The sequence below is a fragment of the Diaphorina citri genome, unplaced genomic scaffold (genome assembly GCF_000475195.1).
Source record: "Diaphorina citri unplaced genomic scaffold, Diaci psyllid genome assembly version 1.1 scaffold470, whole genome shotgun sequence".
Classification (NCBI taxonomy): domain Eukaryota; kingdom Metazoa; phylum Arthropoda; class Insecta; order Hemiptera; family Psyllidae; genus Diaphorina; species Diaphorina citri.
In genome coordinates, this window is record NW_007377905.1 from 81,315 (window position 1) to 105,744 (window position 24,430).

General features: G+C 37.7%; 2 protein-coding genes across 5 annotated transcripts; both read right to left on the bottom strand.

The window, feature by feature from the left end:
* Positions 1-2,758: 2,758 nt before the first annotated feature.
* LOC103509127 (ankyrin repeat domain-containing protein 27-like) lies at positions 2,759-24,132 on the bottom strand. 4 transcript variants are annotated; one of them, XM_026823544.1, is made up of 3 exons: positions 23,711-24,132; positions 4,674-6,372; positions 2,759-3,961 (listed from the first exon to the last, which is right to left on the bottom strand). In XM_026823544.1, exons 2-3 carry the CDS (start codon positions 6,355-6,357, stop codon positions 2,913-2,915), a joined length of 2,733 nt encoding a protein of 910 aa, XP_026679345.1. In that variant the 5' UTR covers positions 6,358-6,372; positions 23,711-24,132; the 3' UTR covers positions 2,759-2,912. The 4 variants fall into 4 exon arrangements, with proteins under 4 accessions (XP_026679345.1, XP_026679343.1, XP_026679344.1 ...); XM_026823542.1 differs by having other exon boundaries at positions 23,708-24,132; XM_026823543.1 differs by having other exon boundaries at positions 4,674-6,366; positions 23,700-24,132.
* On the bottom strand, positions 17,628-24,417 carry LOC103509130 (acidic leucine-rich nuclear phosphoprotein 32 family member A-like). Its single transcript, XM_008473721.1, has 4 exons — positions 24,403-24,417; positions 18,852-19,115; positions 18,332-18,413; positions 17,628-17,647 (listed from the first exon to the last, which is right to left on the bottom strand). The coding sequence occupies exons 1-4, from the start codon at positions 24,415-24,417 to the stop codon at positions 17,628-17,630; spliced, it is 381 nt and encodes a 126-aa protein (XP_008471943.1).
* Positions 24,418-24,430: the final 13 nt, after the last annotated feature.

The window sequence follows — 24,430 nt, forward strand, 5'->3', positions numbered from 1 at the left end:
ACGGCAAAAATGTACTCAATCAAATAAAGATTAATTCAGACTTATCTCTAGATTAAGAATAATTCAGGACGGGACGTAATAGAAGGGAATGATTTTACTTTCACAGAAAATAACTTCCAAAGAAAAAGGGTGGGCAAGAAGGCACATTTTCACAGAAAATTACAAAGAGTAGAGCGAGTTTGCAGTTCCTATAAAATACACGAGACCTTGTTTAGACTGCTGTGGCAAAGGGACTTTTTAATATAAATTTTAAAAGACAATAATTGAGATTCGACATTCAACTAAAGAAAGTTTGGTGAACTTTCGGGAATATCCAGATTCCCATCATCAGTCCAAGATCACGAGAGAGGTGTTGACTCTACGAGCGCTGGAGTTGAAGGACTTTTTAATCTCATTCGAGCAGGATGAACAAGGGATCTATTCTATTCCCTATGATTTTCCCAAAACAATAACGAATATTTTCCAGCTTTTATGCAAGAACGTAGGTAATCTAAAAAAAAAAAATGTACTCAATCAAATAAAGTTTAATTCAGACTTATCTCTAGATTAAGAATAATTCAGGACGGGACGTAATAGAAGGGAATGATTTTACTTTCACAGAAAATAACTTCCGAAGAAAAAGGGTGGGTATATTTCAGGGTTGAATGGCAATTTCACATTTTCACAGAAAATTACAAAGAGTAGAGCGAGTTTGCAGTTCCCATAAAATACACGAGACCTTGTTTAGACTGCTGTGGCAAAGGGACTTTTTAATATAAATTTTAAAAGACAATTGAGATTCGACATTCAACTAAAGAAAGTTTGGTGAGCTTTCGGGAATACCCAGATTCCCATCATCAGACCAAGATCACGAGAGAGGTGTTGACTCTACGAGCGCTGGAGTTGAAGGACTTTTTAATTAATCTCATTCGAGCAGGACAAACAAGGGATCTATTCTATTCCCTATGATTTTCCCAAAACAATAACGAATATTTTCCAGCTTTTATGCAAGAACGTAGGTAATCTAAAAGAAAACGGTTTGGGATAAAGACAAACGGTTTTCACAGGTTTGTTCTTCTCATTGAGAGCTATTTAAAACCGGGCTGTCCGGTAAAAATTTTGCAACGGTTTGTCTGGAAATTGAGATTTTCCATTTTTCAAAAGGGTTTTCCGGAGTTTTCCAGAAAACGGTTTGGGATAAAGACAAACGGTTTTTACAGGTTTGTTCTGCTCATTGAGAGCTATTTGTAACCGGGCTGGCCGGTAAAAATTTTGCAACGGTTTGTCTGGAAACTGAGATTTTCCATTTTTCAAAAGGGTTTTCCGGAGTTTTCCAGAAAACGGTTTGGGATAAAGACAAACGGTTTTCACAGGTTTGTTCTGCTCATTGAGAGCTATTTAAAACCGGGCTGGCCGTTGATAATTTTGCAACGGTTTGTCTGGAAACTCTGAGATTTTCCATTTTTCAAAAGGGTTTTCCGGAGTTTTCCGGAAAACGGTTTGGGATAAAGACAAACGGTTTTCACAGGTTTGTTCTGCTCATTGAGAGCTATTTAAAACCGGGCTGTCCGGTAAAAATTTTGCAACGGTTTGTCTGGAAATTGAGATTTTCCATTTTTCAAAAGGGTTTTCCGGAGTTTTCCAGAAAACGGTTTGGGATAAAGACAAACGGTTTTCACAGGTTTGTTCTGCTCATTGAGAGCTATTTAAAACCGGGCTGGCCGGTAAAAATTTTGCAACGGTTTGTCTGGAAATTGAGATTTTCCATTTTTCAAAAGGGTTTTCCGGAGTTGTCCGGAAAACGGTTTGGGATAAAGACAAACGGTTTTCACAGGTTTGTTCTACTCATTGAGAGGTATTTAAAACCGGGCTGGCCGGTAAAAATTTTGCAACGGTTTGTCTGGAAATTGAGATTTTCCATTTTTCAAAAGGGTTTTCCGGAAAACGGTTTGGGATAAAGACAAACGGTTTTCACAGGATTGTTATGCTTACCAAGAGCTATCCAAAACCGGTTTGGCCGGTAAAAATTTCTTCACCGTAAGCCCAGGAGGAGTGATTTCTTCAGGTCGGTAAATTAGACAGTCCCCATTTGATTTACCTACCTATTTATTTTCTCGGTAACCCTCAGGTTACGAAAGATAACACATGACGATGACAGGATATCATTAGGTCAGGGTATCAGATTTATTCATGCAGTCAGACAGAACGGAATTCAAAGTAAGTAAGAATTCATACCTACTACTTATATAGAAACTCATGACAAACATCAATTCATACCTATGTATGGATTGATGCGATCATCGCGTTCGATAAAACTCATCCTGAGTGGCGGGCTCTACAACTCTATATTTATACCTAGAATATAATATGAAGAGCAGACTAAAAGTTCCGGGTCTACAAAGCTCATGTTAAAGTGTTAACATCTCAGAATGCTTGGAGACTACTCCGGATCAGTTGTTGTTTGTTGTTGTTGTAGCGGCTTTAGCTTTCGCCGAATGGCGATAGCAGAATAAAGAAAAGATGTCTTTTTATATCTGCTATACATCGGGGTGATGGTCTCTAGCTCTAGCTGTGTTAAATTGGCTGGCTTGTCCTGAACCGCAGTCAACCATCGTGAGGACTTGTACTTGGTCTTTATTAAAAGCAGAGAGAACCCTTTGAGGAACTGCCAGCTTGCTAGGCTGGTTAGGGTTCAGTCTCAGAGATTAACTAACACCTTGTACATGAGACTATAGACCCGGTGTCTAGTTATTTAGATAACAATATTGTGCTGATACCAGTTCCTTTTCTCGATTATTTTGAAGTTAAGACATCGTTCCCACCTTAATTTTTTCCCACTTTAATGAGAGTGTTCCCATTTACGCATGCCGACCGACATTTCTTCCGAAGGACAAGTGGGAATGGGCCTTTACATAAAAACGGACTAGAGGATCCTACTTTAACACAAAGGGCGCCTCATGGGTAAGCACCCTTACAAGTGACAGCGACGTCATCTGCTGTGCCATATGCAGACACGTCTGTCCATAGTGGTTCTTAATCTGCGGCCTCGCGCCACTCTTAAGCAGCAAGGTTGCCAGATTGGTATGATTATTAATAGCCGCGTAGTGCAATGCAGTGTTGCCGCGATAGTCCTGGGCGTTCACGTTGCACTGTTTGGCCGCTAGGAGGAGTCGTACGATGGAGAGGTTGTTATTCTGACACGCGATGTGTAGCGGGGTCAACTGTTTGACGCGGGTGACGATGTTAATATCGGCGCGATAGTTGATGAGCAGTCGCACGAGATCATAGTGCCCTAGCGACGTCGCGATATGAAGTGCCGTGTACCCGTCGCTATTACAGATGTTGATGTTGAGACACTCGTCAGTCACCGGACGCGACTCGCTCTCCACGACATCCTCCTTACACTTGGCGCATTGACACAACGGGTGACACGCATTGTCCGGGACCTTCTCCTCGTTGCTTAACCCAAAGTACGACTTGATCAGTTTGATCTCGTTATTCTCAATGAGGGCGAAGAGTTGTTCGACTTTCTTGATCTCCGTGATGTTACGAGGACGGACGCCTTCCCGTACGTTCACGTTGGAGATGTTGGCTTCGTTCACGTCTGAATAGTCTAAGTACTTATCCTGTGTGGGCGGGGGAGATGGAGGACGTGACACCTTCTCTTTCGGCACAAGATAGTTATAAAGTGGCTTCGGCTTGTGCACGTACGCGTTCAGGAGCTTCGCAACGTGCAGATTATTCGCGTTTTGGAGCGGCGTTACTTTCCGTTTGTTCTCCAGAGTTGGGTTTGCCCCATGGTCCAGTAACAGTTGGATGATGGAGGTGTACCCCCAGCGAGCAGCAGCATGGAGAGGACTGTCACCCTGGTTGTTGACGGCGTTGATGTTGAGGTTGAGAACTTCTTGCTCGTTGAAATAGATGAGCGCCTTGACACAGGTCTCGTGACCGTTGTTCGTGGCCAGATGGAGAGCCGTGTTGCCTGAAATGGAAAATTTTCGATACTAAAAAAAAGTTTGATAGAGGGAACTGAAATAATTAATAATTAATGAGGTCTTCATTTCCCGAAATCGAAGGAAGGAGGTCAGAACAAGATAGGGAAAAGCCGCCCAATCCGAAAACGAACCTCATCTGTTTAGGATATATTCGCCCCGCACGGAAATCGAACTTTTTTTAGAACCAAGTCAGTGCCTCATTTTTGTACCTTCTAAATTTTTAGCTAGGATCTTCTCTTGTGACTACTAAGTACCTAATGAATAAATAAATACATAGGTACCTACATAGTAATTCATATCCATAAGAATTATAGGTACTTAGGGCACGTTTATCACCCATTTTTTCGTTTTGTTATCAGATAAACCCTGTGATAACTGATAAGAGAAGTTGTTAATTATACAAATTTATGGGTGATAAAAAAAGGTCTTGATTTGAAACAAAACCTACTTTTTTTATTAACATTTATTATAGTGTGCAAACATAAAAAAAACCTACTTTTGGGTACCTACCAAGTTATTTATTTATTTTAATTTTATTTTTTTTTGACACTAGGTAATTTAAATAATTATGTACTGAGAATATAACACCTTTTTTTTTAACCCTTTAATAGATAGCACCACATTGATGATAAAGTAGGAGCAGCTGTAGATCTACTATAGTAATGACTTCATGAAATTATTATTATAAAATATAATTACCTTCATTATCAGTCAAGTTGATAGAAGCTCCCGAGTGTAGCAGTAGAAGTAGCACATTCTGATGTCCTCTGGTAGCAGCATAGTGTAGAGGGGAACAACCACACAGATCCTGAGAGTTTGTATCTGCACCCAACTCTAACACAAGATCCACTACCTTGATTCTCCCGTACAGTGCTGCAACATGTAACACGGTGAAACCCCGATCATCCATACTCTGTGTTGTAGGTTTACTCTGGCTATGCTTCAAATTGATTGCCTCCTCACAATCATCACACGAACACAAAGGATGGCACAGGGGTAGTGACTCCGAGTCTTCTTTCTTATTCTCTTCTTGTAGGATAGCTCTCACCTTGTCACCGTCACCCAGCCGAGCAAATTCAAACAGTTTTGTAAGTGATGAGATCTTCTTGTAGTTATTGTACTTGTTGTAGACTTTCAGCTGAGTGGTCAAGTCAGACATCTCTACAGTCGGTTTGAACTTTGCATTGGCTAACTCCTCTTGGTCATCGTAACTCATGAGAGCTTCTGGTTCAGAAGGACCAATAAGGAGTCCTGATTTGATGTGTTCGATAGAGGCTTCAAGAGATGTGATGAGGAAACTATCCTGATCAATACACACATTGGATGATTGAGAAAAATGAAACTGTTTCATATAGGTGAGATGAGCAATCCAGTTTGGTAAAGCACATTTAACAACAAGGAACACAATCATTGGTAATAGATCATCCACAGTGATGATATTCCCTTGAAGCTTGTCTCTAGTATCTTCTTTGCTGATGGCTGAGATGCACCTTCGTACACACCCAATCTTTCCAAGTATTGTACTATAACAGTCTATGTGAGATATTTCACTTCTTGCTCGTGGGACAGTATCATACAAGTCTTCTCTGATGTCCAAGTCTTTCAACTGAATATCAGATAAGTTTCTAATCATTTTGTTAAACTGGGCATCTTCCAATGCTGTGCAAGCTGTGATGCCTTTGATTAAAGTCTTGTATATTCCATGATGCATATAGGTTTCCACAGCAAGTTTGATACTATCAATAAGATATTTATTAATGCTAATGCTCTGCCTGAGTTTATTATCTTTTAAACAAATATTCAAACAATTTTGATAGAGTTTCTCAACAAGATATTTTTGTTTATCAAAAGGATTGTATTCAAATTGATCATTGGTAAGGAGAAACATTTTGATTGCCTCATCCATCTTTTCAAATATTTCCTTGCCTTTGCTTTCAGTCCACAGCAAGTCTATACAGTCTCGTAATGTTTGAATATTGGATATGGAGGCATCATTTGTATTTTCTAAATTAATATCTAATGGATTATCTATACACAACACTTTGTACTTGAGCATTTCATCAGTGTAATAAGTTTCTTCAAACAGGATCTGGGTACTAAATGTGCTACCACCATCTGCCTCTATGCTGATTATCCGATTACATATCCTAATCTCCTGGTCATTCAATGTTCTAAAATGTGTCTCTGGTAACTCTTCACTTGGAATTAATATGTGGTTGAAGAAATCTTCATAGGTCAAAGCATACTTTGGTAACGAGCAAACACGAGGAATACAAATGATCCAACCATCTTGAGTAGCTTTCTCAAATAACTCACCATGTTCTGTTTTCAATGCTTTGAAGAAGATGTTCTCACTAAGATCTTCATCATAAGTGGATTCCATTGTTCCCGTCTGCAACTCGCTAAAAACCCCAATGAACATTCCGCTGGAGTTTAGCTAAAAATCCCAATGAACATTCCGCTGGAATTTAGCTAAAAACCCCAATGAACATTCCGCTGGAGTTTAGCTAAAAATCCCAATGAACATTCCGCTGGAATTCAGCTAAAAATCCCAATGAACATTCCGTGTTAGATTCGTTGCCCACAGGTCAAAGCATAGTATAAGGCTAAATGTGCTTAAAATTAAGGTTTCCAAATAGGAGACCTGATATATAAAAAAAGAATCGCGGGTCTAACATGAGCTCAGTGTTAACTGCTGTTGAAATCAATGTTATCATTATAAACCACTAAAGGGGGCTTAGGTCCGGGGCCACAAAGTGAGAATAAACACCGTTTAAGTATTAATCTCGGTTTAAACGATCTGATTGGCTGAATTTTTAGATTTTTAAAAATCAACCAATCAGATTGTTTGATCTGAGGAAAGTAAACTTCGACTGTGTTTAAACTCACTTTGTGGTCTCCGGTCTTGAACATCCAAATAGTGGTTCAAAACTGTCCAATATGAAGTTAACAAAAGCCTCTAGACCCGAGGGATCGAATATTTTTGGTAAGAAAAAATAACGGTGTGGTTACAAGTCGGCCGTGTTTAAGCCTGTGGAAGGCCGAAAATTGATGTCCCAAAAAGGGGTCGAGTGGATTGGAACACATCACATGCCTTCCGGCTTACTCCATTTGTCTAGGTTACCCTTGCTCTTGGGATCAATTTAATTTGATTCCAAAACATTGTGAGGTAAAATTTTTGTCGCATTTAGTTTGCCGAAAGCGCATGGAAATTGGGCAGTATGTACTTGGGCAGTATGTACTGAGTGAATTTTCCTTCTTGCTCCGCTAATTGAGGACTTTAGGAAATTTCGGCCTTTTGGCTTTCAGACGGCCAGAAACCCTACTTGAATAACTTCGTGAGAAAAGGAGACAATGAGTGTTTAAAAGCTTTATCGAAATAATTAATTTTTTGCTCTTGTATATTAGCGGATTAAAAATTTCATTCATTTATTTTTGCTCTTTGTCTATTAGCTAAATAAGCTAATGTAAAGATCAATCACTAGCTGATAGCTGATATTCTTACGAAATTCTAGGTCAAGAAGACTTTGAAAAAAAAAGGTCCATTTTAGACGATTAAAAAATTAAAAACAAGTTAACATAGTAAAAACATGAGACAAATTTACGTATCATCCGAAATAAATAAAAGGAAGGGTAAGGAATGAGTGAATTTTCTTTTCGTTAGGTGTAATTTTCTTTCGGGAAATTGACCACACCCCCAATGGAAACTGAATGGAGCAATGGTCAATTTTCCAGTGGCCAGTTTCCCCGAAAGAAAAAAACACACCTAAACGTTTTGAAATGAAAGATAATATAAATAAGGAAAGAGTTACTTTTATCTTTTCATAAATTTATTTTTTATTTATTTTTTTTTTTAAGTTGCGTTGCGTCGATTACGTACTGTGGTTGCGGTTACGCTCTCAGTTTTTGGTGAACATTGTAGTTTTTTTTTTTTTTTTTTTTTTTTTTTTTTTTTTATTTTAAAAGGGGCACGACTTCGATTGTCATTAGCCCCTTTTATTTTTTAATTTGACAGACAGCCGTTTAATTGCTGTCATACCAGGCTTTTAGAACTCGTCTAGGTTACAGGGATTTCAACTAGGCCCAACAAGTTCAATAAAATATTTCGCAAATTTAAATTTTGCAAAAGTTAGGTATGACTTCATATTACAGAAGAAAAACCTTGTGTAACCATTATACATAGTTGCTGTGACGTCAACATTTTGAGTTATACAAAGTTCTGCGGTTTCTCTCAGGAACCCAGCGCGGATCCGCAAAAAATATGAGCATAATTGTAATATCTGTGTAACGTTTCGTTTTCGTATCCTTCGGTCTTCGCGTGTTCTTCCGTCTTTTTTCTGTGTACTATCTATGTCTACCGCGGCTGTTCTACTACCTAACCTCTTCTGGGCTTTCAAGATAGCAACGAGTGTCCATGATAAAGAGTAAGTCTAAGCATAAATATGACTTTAACAATTATTCATCCTTTAGTAACGCACAACAAATTACACATAACATATTTCAAACGTTAGACGGAGTCTTGGACCCGTGAGATTTAAAGGCATGCTTCAACAACATCTAGAGAAATAACAAGGAACATTTTCAAAAACGATTCCGATTTTTGTTCTTCTTAAATTTGAAAGTTTTGAAAGTGCCACTTTTGATGCTAGTCAACCAAAGCATCAGTATGTCCCAGAAATAAGAAATGAATGATTTTGCTATCGGGTCAATCCTTCAAAATACAGCGTTTTTTATTTAGATGAAAATATCCTAAATTATGTTGACCCAAACTGAAAAAATAGTTTTATTTTTGAAAGTTTCAAAGGCAGATCCAAATCTGACTTTTTTTAGGAAATTTCTCCAAAAGTTGGATCATATTTACACATGAAATTCTTGGTTTCCTAGCCCTTTATCGTTCAAATCGACGATTAAGGCTGACTCAAAATTAACAAGCCTGAAAATTTTCAGCCAAATAAAAAACGCCTAAAGCAAAAGGGGAGGCAATTACAAATGCTCAAACATAGTTATACATTCAGAACAGTTTATCATTCCATAAAACAAAAATTGATCATTCATTTAACGTAAAAAAAGAAAACTTAAAAAAACATACTTTCCAAATTGATACAAGTTACAATAATTATTCATACCTATGTATATGGGGGGAGAGAGGGGTTGTTTATACAAAGTACATTACACATGTGGGAGAGTGTGGGTGTGTGTTCTATTTACACGGGGATGATAGTGGACTTTCGAGTGGAAGGTTAGGTAACCACCACTAGGTTGATGCCTGGGGCATTTTCCAATTAAAAACTCTGGCCATCCAAAGGGGCAATTGCTCGATGACAAAAGGGATTCATAATATTGAAATGAGAATAAAATGCCCTCGCTTGGGATTCGAACTTGAGTCTTTTCCAGTGAGTATCAATTTCGTGTCGTTCCGAACCATGGCAGGGTCGAAAACAACTCTTCTGATTTAAATCGGAACTTTCCATTATTAACATGCATAGGGAACCTATACAAGGTAATGCGAAAGTAGGGAAATTCGTAGTAATGAATCAACTGCTACATTAGACTCTTGTGGTCTGTGTCGTAGCATGTCCCTGAAATGGTTGGAAATATCCGTTTTAGGGTCCCCTGAGTTCAAAAAAGGTTTGTTCTCGGAACGGCTGACTTTCTCCTGTCCTGTCTTCCTTCTCTTTAGGGGTTTGGGTTGATAAGATCTTGGCAGTTACAGTTCCCTCTACCAAACCTTTTGTTATTATTTTAGTGATTTTTACTAGATTATGGTCGAATTCTTCCAACAATGTTGACAAAAAAATTCCACACCTCGACTGGGCTCGAACCCGCGGACCGCGGCAAATACAACACACACAAATATTGAAATGAGAATAAAATGCCCTCGCTTGGGATTCGAACTTGTGTCTTTTCCAATGAGTATCAATTTCGTGTCGTTCCGAACCATGGCAGGGTCGAAAACAACTTTTCTGATTTAAATCGGAACATTTCATTATTAACATGCATAGGGAACCTATACAAGGTAATGCGAAAGTAGGGAAATTCGTAGTAATGAATCAACTGCTACATTAGACTCTTGTGGTCTGTGTCGTAGCATGTCCCTGAAATGGTTGGAAATATCCGTTTTAGGGTCCCCTGAGTTCAAAAAAGGTTTGTTCTCGGAACGGCTGACTTTCTCCTGTCCTGTCTTCCTTCTCTTTAGGCGTTTGGGATGATAAGATCTTAGCAGTTACAGTTCAATCTACCAAACCTTTTTGTATTATTTTAGTTAGTGATTTTTACTAGATTGTGGTCGAATTCTTCCAACAATGTTGACAAAAAAATTCCACACCTCGACTGGGCTCGAACCCGCGGACCGCGGCAAATACAACACACACACACCTGATTCGAAATTGAGGCACATTTTCCAAGACCGACTGTCACTGAATCTGAATTCATAATTGACAACACTTGTTTTGGGGGAAAAAATCCCTCCGTTAGGGGGGGGGGATAACAATAAAAGCTCACCCCTCAAGAGAATTTAGCTAAAAATCCCAATGAACATTCCGCTGGAATTCAGCTAAAAATCCCAATGAATATTCCGCTGGAATTCAGCTAAAAATCCCTATGAACATTCCGTGTTAGATTCGTTGCCCACAGGTCAAAGCATAGTATAAGGCTAAATGTGCTTAAAATTAAGGTTTCCAAATAGGAGGCCTGATATAAAAAAAGAATCGCGGGTCTAACATGAGCTCAGGGTTAACTGCCGTTGAAATCAATGTTATCATTATAAACCACTAAAGGGGGCTTAGGTCCGGGGCCACAAAGTGAGAAAAAACTCCGTTTAAGTATTAATCTCGGTTTAAACGATCTGATTGGCTGAATTTTTAGATTTTTAAAAATCAACCAATCAGATTGCTTGATCTGAGGGTAAACTTCGACTGAGTTTAAACTCACTTTGTGGCCTCCGGTCTTGAACATCCAAATAGTGGTTAAAAACTGTCCAATATGAAGTTAACAAAAGAGCCTCTAGACCCGAGGGATCGAATATTTTTGGTAAGAAAAAATAATGGTGTGGTTACAAGTCGGCCGTGTTTAAGCCTGTGAAAGGCCGAAAATTGATGTCCCAAAAAGGGGTCGAGTGGATTGGAACACATCACATGCCTTCAGGCACACTCCATTTGTCAAGGGACTAGGCTTACCTTGACCTTGGGATCAATTTAATTTGAATTCCAAAACATTGTGAGGTAAAATTTTTGTGGCATTTAGTTTGCCGAAAGCGCATGGAAATTGGGCAGTATGTACTTGGGCAGTATGTACTGAGTGAATTTTCCTTCTTGCTCCGCTAATTTTCTCGTTATCCCTTGGGTCTTGGTCCGGCCCTGACACAATTTATTCTCCTTCCTCTTCTTCATCGTGCTTCCGTTTTTTACCTCGCACTTCTTTGCCTTCTGAAATTGTTGAGAAATCAAACAATTGATTAAAAATCGTCGTTGAAAAAGGCCTTAAGCATAGTTAAAGCCCTTAAGCATAGTTAAAACTCTTAGAGGAAAAAAAGCTTTTTTGAGCTTTTAGAAAAAATAAATAAATAAATAAAATGTCAATATCGAAACTAATTAAATACAGGGTGTCCTAGAATTTATGCTTCTTACATTGTTTTTCTCGGAGCCTCTTAGAAATTTCGAAGAACAAAAAAACCCGTGACTTTTTGATTTTAGATGCGGATATTTTGGCAATATCGTGATTCGCAAAAATTTTCGCAAAGTCCGCGAACCGAATACCAACTTTGGATTTTTAAATGAGAACCCCTATTTTTTATTGCATATTCGTTTTCTACCAGAAATTTAAAGTATAATCGGCTACTCACTCGAATTCTTGCGGTTCGCGTTTTTCGCGGAAAACGCGAATCACAAAAGTGCTTAAAGTACATGTGCGACCTATCAAATCTTCTGAGTGTTTTTTGCTCCCAAATCTTATGGTCTCATTATTATTTCGATTTGATCCAATATTTCGCTGTTTGCGATTTGCGCGATGTTCACGAAATCTGCGAATTCTACATGTTTTCCAAAGGTACGTATGTGACATATCAAATCATGCTATTTTTTTACTTCTAAATCTTGTGGTGATAATATTTTTTCAATTCACTTCATTTTTGACGGTTCGCGGTGTTCGCGAAATCCGCGAACCATAACACACTGCGCAAACAGCAAAATATTGGAACAATCGAAATAATATTGAGACCATGAGATTTGGGAGCAAAAAAACACTCAGATTTGATAGGTCGCACATGTACTTTTAAGCACTTTTGTGATTCGCGTTTTCCGCGAACCGCAAAAATCCGAGTGAGTAGTCGATTATACTTTAAATTTAACGTAGAAACGAATATGCAATAAAAATTGAGATTCTTATTTAAAAATCTAAAGTGTGCACCCGGTTAGCGGACTTTGCGAAAATTTTCGCGAATCGCGAAATATCCGCATCAAAAATCAAAAAGTTACGGGATTTTTTGTTTTTCGAAATTTCGAACAGGCTTCGAGAAAAACAATTTAAGCATAAATTCTGGGACACCCTGTATAAATAATTATTGATTTAACGATTAATTATTTAAAATCTCATATTTAACTTCGTATAGTCTTCTGATAATGAGTAGGTAATAAATGGGGCCTAATTTGAGGTGGCATCACTTGCCACCGAAATGGGTGATATTTTCACTCCTTTGACTAGCCAATTAGCAATTAGCGAATGCAGTGGGTATAGTATAATTCCTGAGATTGAAAAAAATGGGCTTCGTTATAAATAAAGCTGGAAAAAAAAGTAAACCTGATATCTCTCTTCTTACCTGTATCTTCTTCTTCATCTTCCCCATCTTCCTCATCCAGACCATCATCTTCCTCTTCCTCTAGTTCTTCATCTTCTCCTTCAAATAGAGATAGAGTATAGAATTAGATTTTTTTTAAAGAGATTTGATAGAGGGAACTGTAACTGCTAAGGTCTTATTGTCCCGAAATCGAAGAGAGAAGGAAGACAGGATAGGAGAAAGCTTGTCCCGAAATCGAAGAGAGAAGGAAGACAGGATAGGAGAAAGCTTGTCCCGAAATCGAAGAGAGAAGGAAGACAGGATAGGAGAAAGCTTGTCCCGAAATCGAGGAGAGAAGGAAGACAGGATAGGAGAAAGCTTGTTCCGAAATCGAAGAGAGAAGGAAGACAGGATAGGAGTAAGCCAGTTGTTCTGAGAACGAACCTTAGTTATCCGTTTAGCTGCCCGGGCGGATTTTATCCTGCACGGTTTTCTTATCTGAACTTTAACCTGAACAAACAATATTTGTTCTCGGAACGGAATGTACCTACTTCTTCCTCCTTTTTTCCTCCATTTCGGTAGAATATGATATCCGTTGTTATTGTTACATCTATCCAAGAAATGTTTTAGTTACCTAGTACCTACTTACCTAATAAATTAATTTTTGACAATATTATTATCACTTCCCTCGCGAAATTTTGAACCTCTAAAAAAGGTACCTACCTTCGAACCTTCGTACCATCGCTTCCCTAGCGAATTAAATAAATTAAATTTTGAACCTATAAAATAGGTACCTTCGTACCTATTGAATGTACCCATTTGACCATCACGTACAACAATGGGTTAACGTGCGCGAATATTTGAAAGTGACATTTCGAAATTAATTTTTAACAATATTATTACCACTTCCCTCGCGAAATTTTGAACCTATAAAAAAGGTACCTTCGTACCTATTCAATCCTATTATCACTTCCCTAGCGAGTTAAATTTTGAACCTATAATCCTATAAAATAGGGTACCTTCGTACCTATTGAATGTACCCATTTGACCATCACGTACAACAATGGGTTAACGTGCGCGAATATTTGAAAGTGACATTTCGCGCGAAAACAAGGAGTTATCACTTTCGTCTTTTCCAGGAAAATAATGACTTCCATTGCATTAAAATGAAATATTCAAGTTTTCCAAAGGATTTTCGCCGATTAAATTCAATTTACGGCGAAAGGAACATCTCAAAAGTTCAATTTTTCATTGAACTACTTTCTTGCGGACGAAAATTTCGTTTCCTGCGTTCCCTCGTACATCCGACATCAACGCAAAATGCAAAAATCAAAAATAGTTTCTCAACATCAACGAAGAGGGGAGGATGTCGCAGTTCGAGTTTTCAATTACTTTTTAATCCGAAAAGTCCACATTGTACGAAAATTCCAATACAATTTGTCGATTAGTTGATTTCTAACCATTCTGTGTTGTGTTTGTCTATCAATTCACTCGTTTTGGAACTCAAACATAGTTATAACATTCAGAACAGTTTATCATTCCATAAAACAAAAATTGATCATTCATCAGAACAGTTTATCATTCCATAAAACAAAATTGATCATTCATTTAACGTAAAAAAAGAAAACTTAAAAAAACATACTTTCCAAATTGATACAAGTTACAATAATTATTCATACCCAGATAAGGTTCGTTCTCGGAACGGCTGGCTTTCTCCTACCCTGTCCCCCTTCCCTCTTCGGGAATTCGGGACAGTAAGACCTCCTATGCTTCTATAGTTCCCTCTTCAAATTATAACTTCAATTGGAAAGAAAGTCCTTTGCAAGAAAAAAAAAAATAAATAAATTAAATAAAAAAAATAAATAAAATAAATAAATAAAAATAACAACACGAAATATGAATAATAATATTATATAAAATTAATCTTAATTTTGTATTATTTGAACTAACTTCTGGATGAAATATATTACAACTTAGATCTTAACTTATTTACAATGGGGGGGGGGGGGGGGGGGGGAAAAAAAGGGGGGGGGACAAAAATAAATAACTACTCGAATATATCTCGGACCTATGGGCAGAAAACTTAGGTAGTGCCCACGGCAAATACTTAACGATTATAGGGGTGTTTTTTTTCAAAATCCAATGAACCCATTGAATCCAGAAAGTAAAAAAGTCCATGATCCAAAGGGACATCAGAAATTATTGTATACGAAAGAGAAATGCGTGAACAGTGAGTGAGTTAGTTGTAAAAACTGACCACTCTTTTCAGTCAATGAGTCAGATCCTACCTTCCCAAACCTAAAGGGAGCTGAAGAGCGGGTTACATGTGTTAGGAACTAACTCATTTTGACTGAGTAGTTCACTAAAAAGAGTAAATCTGTCTCAATGAGTAGTTTTATTAACTCACTTACTCTTTACTCACCTGATTCGATATTGGGGCACATTCGCCGCTAGGAAGTCAAACGGGCGTAAGTGATTTTATCAAATTTTTCAGGCGTAAGCGCACTTAAGTCTATTTGTGCTGCAATATTATTTCCGAAATATCACATACGCCTAAACATAAGAAATCAATATCTTCACGATGGTTTAGAAATCACATACGCCTGTTCGTGCTATCAATATCTTTTAAACGTAGTATGTCTGTGTGTTAATCTCATTTTTTTTGTCACTTACGCCCCTTTGACTTTCTAGCGGCGATTTTTCAAGACCGACTGTCGCTGAATCTGAATACATAATTGACAACACTTGTTTTGGGGGGAAAAAAATCCCTCACTTAGGGGGGGGGGGGGGGGAAAAAAAAAAAACCCCCCCCCCAAGAAATTTTATCAAAAAACCACAAAAAAAATCGCGGAATTTCGCCTGAAAACCCATGAACATTCGCTTGCGAGTTTAGCTAAAAAATCCCAATGAAAGCATTCCGCCCTGTGCGCAATTTAGGCTAAAGAACCCCAATGAACGATTCGCTGGGTTAGCTAAAAAAGTCCCAATGCAACATTTCCGCTGCGAATTCAGCCTAAAAATCCCACATGGAACTTCCGCTGTTTAGATTCGTTGGCCAACGGTCAAAAGCATAGTATAAGCGCTAAATGTGCTTAAAATTAAAGGTTCAAATAGGAGAGCGATTATATAAAAAAAGAATCGCGGGTCTAACATGAGCTCAGTGTTAACTGCTGTTGAAATCAATGTTATCATTATAAACCACTAAAGGGGGCTTAGGTCCGGGGCCACAAAGTGAGAATAAACACCGTTTAAGTATTAATCTCGGTTTAAACGATCTGATTGGCTGAATTTTTAGATTTTTAAAAATCAACCAATCAGATTGTTTGATCTGAGGAAAGTAAACTTCGACTGTGTTTAAACTCACTTTGTGGTCTCCGGTCTTGAACATCCAAATAGTGGTTCAAAACTGTCCAATATGAAGTTAACAAAAGCCTCTAGACCCGAGGGATCGAATATTTTTGGTAAGAAAAAATAACGGTGTGGTTACAAGTCGGCCGTGTTTAAGCCTGTGGAAGGCCGAAAATTGATGTCCCAAAAAGGGGTCGAGTGGATTGGAACACATCACATGCCTTCAGGCACACTCCATTTGTCAAGGGACTAGGCTTACCTTGACCTTGGGATCAATTTAATTTGAATTCCAAAACATTGTGAGGTAAAATTTTTGTGGCATTTAGTTTGCCGAAAGCGCATGGAAATTGGGCAGTATGTACTTGGGCAGTATGTACTGAGTGAATTTTCCTTCTTGCTCCGCTAATTGAGGACTTTAGGAAATTTCGGCCTTTTGGCTTTCAGACGGCCAGAAACCCTACTTGAATAACTTCGTGAGAAAAGGAGACAATGAGTGTTTAAAAGCTTTATCGAAATAATTAATTTTTTGCTCTTGTATATTAGCGGATTAAAAATTTCATTCATTTATTTTTGCTCTTTGTCTATTAGCTAAATAAGCTAATGTAAAGATCAATCACTAGCTGATAGCTGATATTCTTACGAAATTCTAGGTCAAGAAGACTTTGAAAAAAAAAGGTCCATTTTAGACGATTAAAAAATTAAAAACAAGTTAACATAGTAAAAACATGAGACAAATTTACGTATCATCCGAAATAAATAAAAGGAAGGGTAAGTAAGAATGAGTGAATTTTCTTTTCGTTAGGTGTAATTTTCTTTCGGGAAATTGACCACACCTCTAATAGAAACTGAATGGAGCAATGGTCGATTTTCCAGTGGCCAGTTTCCCCGAAAGAAAAAACACACCTAAACGTTTTGAAATGAAAGATAATATAAATAAGGGAAGAGTTACTTTTATCTTTTAATTTGACAGACAGCCTTTAATTGCTGTCATACCAGGCTTTTAGAACTCGTCTTGGTTACAGGGATTTCAACTAGGCCAAACAAGTTCAATAAAATATTTCGTAAATTTAAATTTTGCAAAAGTTATGACTTGATATTGATATTACAGAAGAAAAACCTTGTGTAACCATTATACATAGTTGCTGTGATGTCAACATTTTGAGTTATACAAAGTTCTGCGGTTTCTCTCAGGAACCCAGCGCGGATCCGCAAAAAATATGAGCATAAATATAACTTTAACAATTATTCATCCTTTAGTAACGCACAACAAATTACACATAACAAATTTCAAACGTTAGACGAGGTCTTGGACCCGTGAGATTTAAAGGCATGCTTCAACAACATCCAGATAACAAGGAACATTTTCAAAAACGATTCCGATTTTTGTTCTTCTTAAATTTGAAAGTTTTGAAAGTGCCACTTTTGCTAGTCAACCGAAGCATCAGTATATCCCAGAAATAAGAATAAGAAATTAACGATTTTGCTATCGGGCTAATCCTTCAAAATACAGCGTTTTTTATTTAGCTGAAAATATCCTAAATTATGTTGACCCAAACTGAAAAATAGTTTTATTTTTAAAAGTTTTAAATGCAGCCAAATCTGACCTTTTTTTTAGGAAATTTCTCCAAAAGTTGGATCACATTTGCACATGCAATTCTTGGTTTCCTAGCCTTTTTTCGTTCAAATTGACGGTTAAGGCTGACTCAAAATTAACAAGCCTGAAAATTTTCAGCCAAATAAAAAACGCCTAAAGCAAAAGGGGAGGCAATTACAAATACTCAAGTGCCTCTTTTACTATTAATTTTCATCTACTCGTATTTACATTGGTAATGCCGCCACTGGTCGCTGTTTAATTAAAATAGCTACTCAATTGTCCTCATGAGGCTGAGTGCACCCCGAATTCCAGAGCCGGAAAAACGTTGACCCTACCGGGAATGGAACCCGAGACCTCCGGCATGCAAGTCTAGTGTGATACCCACTTGGCCATGGAGGTTACTATTTATTTTATTAGCAATGAAACTGACATCTACACGTGACTGTGTCGACTGCAACACGTTGAGTCAGCATCACGTCACGTGAGCTCACGTGATAGTAGTGTGTTTCTACCTTGAGTCAAGACTTACCAGTGGCTCCAGAGTTTCGAGATCTTTGATTCGGTTTCCGCATAGGTTCAGGTAGATCAGCTTAGGACTCATCATGAGCTCACATGTCGTGATAGTGTATTTCTACCTTGACTTACCAGTGGCTCCAGAGTTTCGAGATCTTTGATTCGGTTTCCGCACAGGTTCAGATAGGCTAGCTTTGGACTTGATTGCAAGACACTGTTTGTATTATAATTTTCTACATTTTATACATTTACACTTTTCTTCTAGGATGTACCGTAATCCCGTAATGGTCGATGTGGGACAGCATTACTAAGTGCCTCTTTTCCTATTAATTTTCATCTACTCGTATTTACTTTGGTAATGCCGCCACTGGTCGCTGTTTAATTCAAATAGCTACTCCATTGTCCTCATGAGGCTGAGTGCACCCCGAATTCCAGAGCCGGAAAAACTTTGACCCTGCCGGGAATGGAACCCGAGACCTCCAGCATGCAAGTCTAGTGTGACACCCACTTGGCCATGGAGGTAACTATTTATTTTATTAGCAATGAAACTGACATCTACACGTGACTGTGTCGACTGCAACACGTTGAGTCCGCATCACGTCACGTGAGCTCACGTGATGGTAGTGTGTTTCTACCTTGAGTCAAGACTTACCAGTGGCTCCAGAGTTTCGAGATCTTTGATTCGGTTTCCGCACAGGTTCAGATAGGCTAGCTTTGGACTTGATTGCAAGACGTTCAGACCGCCTGAGATTCGGTTATCGCTCAGTTCTAGCCGGGTGAGGGCAGGCAACTCAGGGAACCCCTTCAGGCTGGTCAGGCCGACGTTGATGGCGGACAGGATCTTCAGGTTGGTGAATTCGGAGGTCAGGGCCGCGATGTTCGTGCTCCGACAATTGTCCAGGTTCAGTTCTTTGATCTGTGGGGGGGAATAGAGATAGAGTATTGAATTAGATTTTTTTTAAAGAGATTTGCTAGAGGGAACTGTAACTGCTAAGGTCTTATTGTCCCGAAATCGAAGAGAGAAGGAAGACAGGATAGGAGAAAGCCAGTTGTTCTGATAACGAACCTTACTTAGTTATCCGTTTAGCTGCCCGGGAACAAACAATATTCGTTCTCGGAACGGAATGTACCTACATCTTCCTCCTTTTTTCTTCAATTTCGGTAGAATATGATATCCGTGTCCGTTGTTACATCTATCCAAGAAATGTTTTAGTTACCTAGTACCTAGGTACTTATACTTACCCACTGTCAGTCCGTTACTCCGTTACCAACAACCAAGTAGGTACCTACTTAAGTAGGGTGACTGTACCAGTAGTCGATCATTTTTCACGTTTTTAAGTTTCAATTAGCTCTGGTTCTATTGTTGGACACTGTTATATTTTAATTTTGGTGTCAAATTAAAGCTAAGACTTCAAATTTTTTATGTATCTTATTTTTTATAGCAATATCTTTTGTTTTTATGCTTTTTTTATAGCTCAAACTCATTTTTCAGAAAAGCACTAGTTCTCGATCAGTGTGTATCTAATTTCGATCAAAAAATGCACTAGTTCTCGATATCTCGATCACCTGTTCTAGTTGTTGATCATGCATTGCACTAGTTGTCGATCATTTGTGATTTCATATAGTTTATTGGGCTATTGCAAGGAAAAGTTATAGTTTAGAATTAAATTTAATCAGAATTCTTATTTTCACCAACATTAACTTTGGGAAAAATTGAATAAATTGATATACCGACCTATTATGCTGCTGGATCAACATGGTTGACAATAAAACAATGACGTTTCTATTCCCGATCAAATTGGCCGACAATAAAATCACTATGTCCGAAATCTTGATCAAAATTATCGAATATAAAAACACCATGTATTAGTAGTCAATCAGACTGATCGTTTATGGAATTACCATGTTTCGATCAAATCAAAGTTCGGTCGAGAATTGAAACCACTGGTTATAATGATGATCAAAAGAGATCGACTTTTGAAAATGTGGAAAAAACCTGTTTTTAATGTCGATCAATAATTAATTACTTAATAAATGATTAAATAATACACTTACCAATGAAAAGTGAAGTTTAAAATGAACTTCACACCTTATATTTTCACTTTACACACACTTTGAACACTTTACATAACAGGAATCAAGAAAAAACTCTTTGCCAAGATCGTGTCTTGAAACTGCACAAAACACATCCTCCCTCTGCAAATCCCAAAAACACACCGAATTTTTTTTTCAAAATGATTTTTTATAATGAAGAAAAATTCGAATTTGGCGCCTTTTTTGAGAGAAGGAAGACAGGATAGGAGAAAGCTTGTTCCGAAATCGAAGAGAGAAGGAAGACAGGATAGGAGTAAGCCAGTTGTTCTGAGAACGAACCTTAGTTATCCGTTTAGCTGCCCGGGCGGATTTTATCCTGCACGGTTTTCTTATCTGAACTTTAACCTGAACAAACAATATTTGTTCTCGGAACGGAATGTACCTACTTCTTCCTCCTTTTTTCCTCCATTTCGGTAGAATATGATATCCGTTGTTATTGTTACATCTATCCAAGAAATGTTTTAGTTACCTAGTACCTACTTACCTAATAAATTAATTTTTGACAATATTATTATCACTTCCCTCGCGAAATTTTGAACCTCTAAAAAAGGTACCTACCTTCGAACCTTCGTACCATCGCTTCCCTAGCGAATTAAATAAATTAAATTTTGAACCTATAAAATAGGTACCTTCGTACCTATTGAATGTACCCATTTGACCATCACGTACAACAATGGGTTAACGTGCGCGAATATTTGAAAGTGACATTTCGCGCGAAAACAAGGAGTTATCACTTTCGTCTTTTCCAGGAAAATAATGACTTCCATTGCATTATAATGAAATATTCAAGTTTTCCTAAGGATTTTCGCCGATTAAATTCAATTTACGGCGAAAGAAACATCTCAAAAATTCAACTTTTCATTGAACTACTTTCTTGCGGACGAAAATTTCGTTTCCTGCGTTCCCTCGTACATCCGACATCAACGCAAAATGCAAAAATCAAAAATAGTTTCTCAACAGCAACGAAGAGGGGAGGATGTCGCAGTTCGAGTTTTCAATTACTTTTTAATCCGAAAAGTCCATATTGTACGAAAATTCCAATACAATTTGTCGATTAGTTGATTTCTAACCATTCTGTGTTGTGTTTGTCTATCAATTCACTCGTTTTGGAACGAATTTGTCCACAGGAAACCCGTTTGTCTCAATATTACGCATCAGGTAATGGCGTTAGGCTTGGTGAAAAAATTCTCCCATAGGTCGAGACTCGAGAGACAAGTGTATTCGTTATGCGCGCTGCGCGTAGTGAATGCCAGATAATAATAAAAAAACATGGCTGGCTCTGCGATACGTTTTTGTAAACAAACAGGATTTATATGTCCGACTTATCATTATTTTAATTAATCCGATGGGAAAGTTAATTGAAATTTTTTCCCTTCAGCTTCGTTTTACTTCCTAAATATTAATTAAATCAACCACCTAATCGATTCAAAAATTTTCCTTCCAAATTAGAGCCTCACCGAAATAATAAAATGTTGCGGAAATTACTATCCTGAACTGTTCGTTCTCGGAACAGCTGGCTTCTCCTATCCTGTCAAAAAAATCTCCTATCCTGTCTTCCTGCTCTCTTCGATTTCGGGACGATAAGACCTTAGCAGTTACAGTTTCCTCTATCAAACCTCCTAGAAAAAAAATCGATATAGGTAGGTATAGGTAGATAAATAAATAACAATAATCATGTAATGACATCGAACATCAAAATAATTAGGTAGCGTAGGGGTATGTATTTGGAAAAATACTAAAATATTAAACATCAAAACATATGATAGGATAATAATACTTGAGAACCAAAGAAAAACCATTTAAAATATTTCCTCTTCACGACTTATTTATGGAATTTCAGTTTCATTCTTTTTTTTTTTAGGTGCGTCTAGGTAGGTAGGTACACTAACACTAGTCGCAAAGTCCATCAATATCGAGTTTTCCATTGCTACCACCATGGAAATTACGAAAGAAAAAATACGCGTAGTATTGAAAGTAAAACAATTATGAACAGTTAGAGAATAAGAGATACATCGAATTGAAAAATGGCCTGTAAAAACCTTTAACCATGGTAAGTATTGTGCTGTCACAATAACGAGCTAGCTTCACAACTAGAGATGTATACGAGTAAGTATTTTACTTGTAAAGTACCGGTAAATACCGGTTCTAATTTGGATGTAATCAATTACTCAAAAAAAAGTAATTGTTTTATAGCGAGTCGCGCGATGAGTACAAGTCTACAGTCTACAAGGTACAAACCAATTACAAAAGAACCGATTACTAAATAATATGATTACATTAGGAAGAGAGGAAATGGGGAAGTCCAGCAGACTCATGGCGCTCGGCCCTTGAGGGGAGGGAGAGAGGGAGGGAGAGAGAGAGGGAGAGGGAGAGGGAGAGAGAGAGAGAGATCTCGATAAACGAGTAAAAGTAATTGGATTACAACGAGTATTTTGTACTCGGTTCTCGAAAAGTAATCAATTACTTTTACCGGTTCTCGAAAATACCAAGTACTACCCATCTCTACACAACTTCCTTCGCGTGGCAGAGTGCACTTTGACGTTCCCAAGTCACCCGCCCAGATGCGTGCCAGTGCCACCCACACTTGATGTTACTTAGCTTGCAAGAACCCCCGAAGTCTCAACCCAAAGAGAGTTGGGCACCTGAAGTTTTAACTTGAAGAAATTCGAAGTACTCGACAATCGACGAAGGACTGAAATTGTCCGTTAAATCTAAAGCCCGGTACATACTTGGTCTTCCTACCTGGTCTTTCGACAGAGCGTTAAGTACAGTCCACTTCAACTGGGAAGTCCGATGACCTTTGGGTGCGCACTCGTCAAAAAATAGCTCGTTGATTAACAAGTAACCATGCGTTCTGATATTGCTTGAGAGTATGACTTGAAAAAAGTGGTTATTTTGCCGATTTAAGAAGCTATATTACAGATGGACAAGATGGCGGCTAAATAGGACGAATAAATTGATTTTCTATTCTTTTAATCCAGTTTAGGCCAAGCTGTACATAATTTTCGACATGTGGATACGGTGCGGTGGTGGTACCGAATTTGCTGGGTTACAAGGAAAAGTTATAGTTTAGAATTAAATTTAATCAGAATTCTTATTTTCACCAACATTAACTTTGAGAAAAATTGAATAAATTGATATACCGACCTATTATGCCGCTGGATCTACATGGTTGACAATAAAAAAATGACGTTTCTATTCCCGATCAAATTGGCCGACAATAAAATCACTATGTCCGAAATCTTGATCAAAATTATCGAATATAAAACACCATGTATTAGTAGTTGATCAGACTGATCGTTTATGGAATTACCATGTTAAAGTTCGGTCGAGAATTGAAACCACTGGTTATAATGATGATCAAAAGAGATCGACTTTTGAAAATGTGGAAAAAACCTGTTTTTACGTCTGCAACAATAGCTTTCTATCTCTTCAATAATGGGTATTGTAGGTACTTACAACTTGTGAGAGATCAATATTTAATAAATTCCTTCCAGTTGGACAGACCAGTCTGACACAGGACTCTCAGGAGTCACACAGACTTTACAAAATTCCTGGGATATCCATGACAAGGAAGCATTAACACATTTACAACCACAATCAAACACTAATCCATCATTCCACTGTGTTGTAATAGAAAACTTGAGAACATTTTGTTACAAAGATAACAAGTTCAAGACAATGAAAAATCAAGGACAAACACTATCAAGTTATCAAACACTTTTCATTACCAAGACAGAATAAAGAACTGACTGAATAATTAGCTATCTAGAGATTAATTAAATACTTTAGTATAATTAAATAATTTACCTACACCTAAATATAAAAAATTGGTTACATAACTTACAACTCCAACATTTTTTTTACTGGATTGTTTACATTTTTTGTTTTATTTTGAGGTTAGGTAGGGTCTTGGAAAGTTTGAAATAGCCTGGGGCCAAGATTGAATTTTGGAGATTGTTAAGAACTTCTTGGCTACGTCCTTAACTAGAATTAACAGGCAGTATGCCAATAATACCCATTCGTTATCAAGAGATGAGACTTTATGTAACTTTATGAATTTCTATGCTAAACCTACAGAGGCAACAAGTTGCTCTGATTTCTCTTACCTGGATTTTCCCCATTCTTTCGGTGTCG